At 47.1% G+C, this 6364-nt stretch overlaps 1 protein-coding gene across 2 annotated transcripts in view; it reads right to left on the bottom strand.

The window, feature by feature from the left end:
* Positions 1 to 238: 238 nt before the first annotated feature.
* LLGL2 (LLGL scribble cell polarity complex component 2) overlaps positions 239 to 6364 on the bottom strand; it is a 32731-nt gene continuing 26605 nt past the window's right edge. Inside the window, exons 18-27 of one of the 2 annotated variants that reach the window (XM_088176394.1) lie at positions 6070 to 6186; positions 5417 to 5583; positions 4503 to 4767; positions 3678 to 3831; positions 3109 to 3146; positions 2589 to 2636; positions 2021 to 2063; positions 1730 to 1787; positions 1247 to 1308; positions 239 to 900 (exon numbers count right to left, since the gene is read on the bottom strand). In XM_088176394.1, coding sequence (XP_088032520.1) covers positions 1255 to 1308; positions 1730 to 1787; positions 2021 to 2063; positions 2589 to 2636; positions 3109 to 3146; positions 3678 to 3831; positions 4503 to 4767; positions 5417 to 5583; positions 6070 to 6186 — 944 coding nt within the window. In that variant the 3' untranslated portion in view covers positions 239 to 900; positions 1247 to 1254. The remainder of the gene's footprint in view (positions 901 to 1246; positions 1309 to 1729; positions 1788 to 2020; positions 2064 to 2588; positions 2637 to 3108; positions 3147 to 3677; positions 3832 to 4502; positions 4768 to 5416; positions 5584 to 6069; positions 6187 to 6364) is intronic. The other variant, XM_014878212.2, reaches the window with a different exon arrangement.

The raw sequence follows: 6364 nt of genomic DNA, 5'->3' as shown, positions 1-6364 counted from the left end.
TCAGTGTTATCACCCACATTATTTCAGGACAAACCAGCAATGACCTTCCAGGAACCATGATCTGAACCACCCCCCATGCCATATGCATTGCAGGACGGTGACACAATCACTTTGTTCTCCCACCCAACCTTGCTTTGCCCCCCTCAGCTCAGAGGGCAGCTCCACCTCCCAGGGATCTGTGGGCAATATAAAAGAAGCTGCTGAAGGACAGAATAGATATGAGAGGAGACAAGGATAATAAAAGGGAATTCAGAGTTTTATTAAAAAAAAAAAGCAATGTAGTGTTGAAACAAAAATCAAATTCAATTAGTTTTCCTCTGATTTGAATGGCTACAAAAATAGATTCTACCCAAATCCATAAAGCCAGTTAACAGTACCATAACAAACAAACCCCAAAATTACTCATTCAGATACCACATACAGCAGTCACAGGAGTCTAGCATATATTATTTAATGTTTTTTTCTTAAAGTAAATTTCTAAATGTTTCCGTTAAAACTGAAATACCCATAAGATTTTTTGAAAAAGTACAAAAAAATAATTGTTGGAGGTAACAGTGTGCGTTTATTAAAATCCTGCACCAAGGCAGTAAAACATTTATAATTTAAAACCCAGCCCAGTAGAAAATAGAAATGTGCAAACATTTGAATGTTAGATGTACTCAGAGGCTTGTGGTGCATCAGACCTGGCATCCACTGCTGTCCTAAAGCAAGGCAGGCTCCAGCAGGAGAGGTCTCCAAGAGGCACTAAAGGGGAGGCAGAAGCACAGCACAGGAGCTGCAGCTCCCCAGTCTGGCTGCTGGGAGCACTGGTGCCCTCTCCCCAGGGACGGTTTGCCCATCAGTAGTGTTATGGCACTCGCTGCAATGCCAGGAAGTCCTCGGTGAGTTCTGGTCAATCTGCTGCAGGAGGGAAGAATGCAAAAGCCATTTGAAAAGGCAGGCATTGAAAGCTAATGAGAGCTAATGAGTTGATACACTCAGATTGCTGCTGGGAGCTCTGGCTGCCTCACCAGCTCACTGTGTAAGAGTCAGGAGCCTTCAAAGGATTTTTAGCTCTTCCTTTACCACTGGTGTAGCACATAAGGTGCTGAACAGTGCTCACACATCACTCAGCCAGCAGATTCCCACCCTGAAAATTCAGGTCAGAGCTCTGCACAAAGCATTTAAATGAGCTGAAGCCTATAAAGTAATTTTATTCTACTTTCTGCTTCCTTTGCCTACTTCAAATCTCTTTAGCCTCACCTACCTCCTCCATTACTTAGTCCATGTCCTAACGGACTTCTTGCCAAATTTCTTTCTGCATAGCTCCTGCAATGACACAAGGAGAGATTCCTTATTGCAATGCAGTCTCATCCCATCCACTCCCAGATGCCGACAGAAGACCAGGATGAGGTAGTGTCCAGAGGCAGTGCACAGAGCAGAGCATGTCAGGCAGTCGCTGATCCTTCCACACCAGCAGTTACCAATCCCACCAAGCCTCCTGCATCCGTGGCAGACAGTAGTCCTGTGCCTACACTTGGTAGCCCCTGGCCACTCTAGGGAGATGAGATAAAGCCCCGCAGCCGTGGTGGTAGCTCAGCTCTATTGTACAGACAGAATGGGAGCAGAGACACTGAACACATCCAAGGGACAGTGTCAAGCCAGGATTAAAACTCCAGAGTCCCATCCTTGACCAACTAAGCCCGTGTGGCCTGCCCTTAGATCAGTATGGGTTGACACAAATAGAAACCTGTATGCGAATACTCAGAGTCCTGCTCCTTGGGGATGTGGGAATGTGATCTCTCCTGCTTTTCGGAGAGAAAGAGACAAAGCATTATTCATGAAAATACGTCACGGGACAGCACGTGAAAGAGAACCTGCCTGTCATTATTGCCCTTTGGGAGCTTGTGGGATGCAAACGTGACCAGATTCCAGCAGAAGGATCCCTGCCATCAAGTGGGCATCCCCCTGCTGGCACCTCAATCTGCCCTCCTCCCCTGCCAGCCCCAAACATCAGGAAGAGAAGTTGGCTGATACTCACCCCCTGCCCCCCTCCAGAGTACTCTGGATCTCCTTCAGCACTTCTGGAAAGCAGAGGGTTAAAGCAGTGAGCCAAACCAGCAGGGATCTGCTTTCAGGCAGCTGCCTGACCACATTCCACCTCCCCCTGAACAGCCTCCAGAACCTGCCTCCCCCACAGCTCAGAGGTCACTCCTTGGATCATCACTGGCCTCTTCAACCAGGTTTTTACTGGGCAGGCTGGCACACAGGACTGAAGCAGTCATTTGCCAGAGGAAATGCTGCCAACCCCTGTGTACCAGAGCCCCAAAAGAACTGTCTGTTCCAGCTGTCAACTTACACAAGTCCTACTGGAAATAAAGATCCTTCTCTTATCTCAGCAGGGAATGCAGCTCTGCAGAACAACCCCAGCCCAAGGGCATGGCTATCTGTCCAACCCCTCATTTCTGGGGATTCAAGAAAAACCCAACATTTCTACCAATAATTACAGATCCCTTGGAACTGGAATCCACAAAAGTCCCAGCAGATTTCTTCTTTTCCCACCCAGAACGGCACCTTCCCACTCAGCACCAAGACTTCATCTCACTCACTTTCATCATTGAGTAAGGCATGTTCCATCAGCCTCCCAGACTTCCTTTCTAAAAAAGAGTAGGAAAAAAACCCCTTTTACCTAGAGATATTTTCCCCTTTTCCTGAAATAAGTGCAGCTTTGAAGAAATGCACAATGGAACTGGATTTTTTCCCCACATTAAGTATTTTTTGACTTTACTGAATGTTTCAAAACTAATCCTTGAAGTTTCACACACTGAACTGTTTCTTTCAGCAATACTAGTTTGGATAACAGAAGATCTAAATAAGTTCAGACCTTTCCTCCAGGAAAAACTCTGTTCTATCCTTTAAGGGAATCTTCCACATGTAACTTACCTCAGAGCTATCAACTAAATACAGTCCAGGCAGGTCACAATGTTTCCCCCACATCCCTCCTTTATTTTTCCCTTTCTTAGGTAGAAAATACCAATTTTCAATATCTTTCCAATATTCAATTGGAAAGACAATTTGAGGTTTACACACAGCATTCTACCCTCAGTACACTTATGTTTTTTCACTTACCATCTTCTCCAAAGTCATCTGAACTCTTTCCTGATCCCCTAAAAAAGGAAAGGAGGCAAAAAACAATTACTGATCCTGAGGAATAGAGGTGCAGAGAATTCCTGTATGTGCACTGGAGCTACAAGAGGCTCCAGTGCACATCAACTAAATGGTTTGCTGGGTGTAGGAAGGGCTTCACCACATGCTGATGATGCAGAAGTCTGCAGGCACCACAGAACACTTCTAAACCCTTGGAATAAAATTCCTGCAGGGTCTCTGTGTCAAATCTACTCTTAATTGCTGATGTTACAAGAGGAGAGGAGGAATGCTGGATTTCCCTTCACAGAGCAACAGCTCAGCCTCAGCACAAGGGAACAAGCAAAGCAAACCAGGGCTTGCCCCAAGTTTGTGACTCCAGCTTAGGGATACCAGCTCCTGCCTTGTCCTACCAAATGTACTCCAGGTAGGAACAGCATCAGGGGGAAGGTTACATTTCCTGATGCCAGTCCCTCTGTGGATGTTAATTCAAAGGGGTTTGCTTTCCTCCCTACTCAGACACAGTCAGTGTGCAAGAGTGTTATAGACATCACCTGGATTTCCTTGCAGCATTCTCTGTGCCAGACTTGCTGTGCACGTGGTTGTTGCTTGTCACTTCTGGCATGTCCACGATGCACCGAGGCTCCACCAACCATTTGGTGGAGAGGGAAAACCTCTCAAACTCCGACGGTGAGATCAGATAGAAACCTGCAGGGGATTGGGAATTTATAAGGGCAATTCTCAGGAAACACTTCCAGAACCAAAGGTGATCCTAAAAAAGAACAGATCTAGCCATGATATATATTTGGCAGAAAGGGTTTGCTTTTCCTTCTATCTAAGCAAGGAGGGATCATTGAGGAAGCTCAACGATTACCCCAGCTCCCCTCTGGTTAGCCTAGAGACCATGCAATTTAAGGTTATGCTGTATAATTCTGCTGTCCTGTGCTGACACTTGGGAAAAACAGCACAGAAAGACAGAAAAAATGAACGGGAAAGCAGTGATCCACCTTCAGCAGCCATAGGATGTTGGATCCCAGTTTTGCAGTGAGTGTCCAGGAGGCACAGTGGAACCATTTCCCAGAGCCCACTGCTTAGAGAGCCATTCCCCAAACCAGACAAGAGGAGGGTGGCCAGGTGGAAGTTATCTAAGGGGCACATCCAAGCTGAAAACCACTATTCACTCCTGTATTCATCAACAGTAATGGAATAAACTCACTCCTGCGTTGGTGCCCGTTGGCAGCTGGTACAGCCCCGAAACACACAATGAACACATTTCTGAAACAGCCTCACGTGCACACAGCCAGCTAAGAACCTCTAAGTTGTTTCCCACTGTCTCAAGCACACGACAAGAGGGATGATCTGGGAGAAGGCCACCTCACCTTGGCCATATTTGGTGAAGACACAGGACGCAATGCCACTCACATCCTCCTTGCGGATGCAGGGGTAGCGGATCTGCAGCTTGAGGAAGGGCAGGGAGATGATCTGGATGTCTCCCAGGTTGGTCAGCACTGCCAGGTCATTCTCACTGTAATCATCAGTCTTGCAGCTGCCAAAGTTGGCAACTGTCACCTTCCGTACCCTGCAGCCCTCCAGGGCTGTCAGCTTGAGCTTCAGCTTGGAGCTGACCTTGGGCAACGTGAAGACCTGTCACAGAAATGAGACACTGACACCTCTTCCTGCACAAAGCCAGCAGCAGCTCCCCAGGACATCTGCTGTTCCCTCCCTGGGTCATGTTTCCACTCCCAGGGAATACACACAGGTGTAACCAGAGCCAACCCACTGCTCGTGGCACGAGAATGAATCAGCCACAGGCAGTGGGAGAATTGCTTCCTGTTCTGACATCAGTTTTGCCCTTCAGGCTTGTAACCACACTTCTCCCCTATTTTTTCAAAAATCTTCCCTATCTGGCTACAAATTAATACAGAAAGAGAACAGGGCTTGAGTCAATATGCAAAACAAAAAACTTTTAAGCTGCTTCACAAAAATAAATACAAATTCCTGCTTCTGCACTAAGGACAGTAAAGCTCTTACCCAAAACCAGAAGCAGTCTTGTCCAAAGAGTATAATATAATATAGGCATAAAATTTCTATATTCAGCATGTGCAGCACTATGCTGAACACCCAGTTTGCCAGCACACACCTGATTTATGGACTGTACCAAACAGAAGTGCTCGCCCAGGGCAGTTCTTCAGGTACAGGAGAACAAGCACTCCCAAGAGTTCTCTCCACTGAGCAGTGCCCAGTGCTTTAGCAGATTTCCTGCAAAATCCCTCCCTCAATAGGTGACACTCACCTTAAATTGCTCTTCAGATACCACCAGCAGCTGGTGGCTGCCTTGCATATCAGGACTCTTGGAAAGGTCATGTGCTACTTCTAGAGGTTCTGGGAGGGGAGTGCTGCGTCCATCCAACACAAGTATCCCCACAACAGGAGCCCTGTGCATCAGCTGAATCTCTTTGGCTAGACAGGCAAGATAAGGAGGAAAAACAAACAGAAAAACCAAACAGGAGTCTAGTCAGAAACACTGCTAGAAACTCATTTACATCCTCTCAACACTGGAGACCTATACAGTGTGGTTATAGAAATGCTGCCTAAAAAGATTTGGTAGCAAAGGGCATTAGGGCATTCTGACTGGAGTGATCTGTGTTAAACAAAAACCATTGTTACATAAAGACAACAGGCCCAGCTGTCAGAACAAGGGACGTGCAGCAAGGGTGGATGGCAAACTTCAGTGACAGCTGACACAAATTCACATTTCTGCAGTGAGTAGGAAATGAGGCTGAGGCACATTGAGCAGTGCTGGAGCTCCAGTTCAGCTGCTGCAGTGAGCAGTGCTTAGCTCAGACACTGCCACACTTGGCTCCCATCACTGATAAACAGCACTAATTGAGCTCCTGTGAGCGATGGCTCAGACCCAGCAGAACCCTGCTTTCACAAGGCACTTACCCTGCTCTGCCCTCACAGGCTCGTCCATCCTCCTCTCAGCTGGAGGAACACGTAAACAGAAAGCATAGACTGTCCCTCCATTGGTGCCAGCCCACAGGGACGGGCAGTGCCGGGAGCCTGCAGTGACAAAAAAGCCCATGAGCAAGGCACCATCCATGACATAACAGCTTTCCCTGGCTAGACAAAACGTTCCTGTTTGCACCCTAAGTATCTTTATATTAGGGGAGACCTGCCAGGCAAACTGCAAGTTCTTAACTTTCTTTTCCCAATACATGTTCACCAGCACCCCTTACAA

Source organism: Sturnus vulgaris, chromosome 20, assembly GCF_052056855.1.
Source record: "Sturnus vulgaris isolate bStuVul1 chromosome 20, bStuVul1.hap1, whole genome shotgun sequence".
In the NCBI taxonomy this organism is placed as follows: Eukaryota; Metazoa; Chordata; class Aves; order Passeriformes; family Sturnidae; genus Sturnus; species Sturnus vulgaris.
Note: the sequence above shows the minus strand (reverse complement) of the source record. Positions and strands in the feature narration are given on the sequence as shown.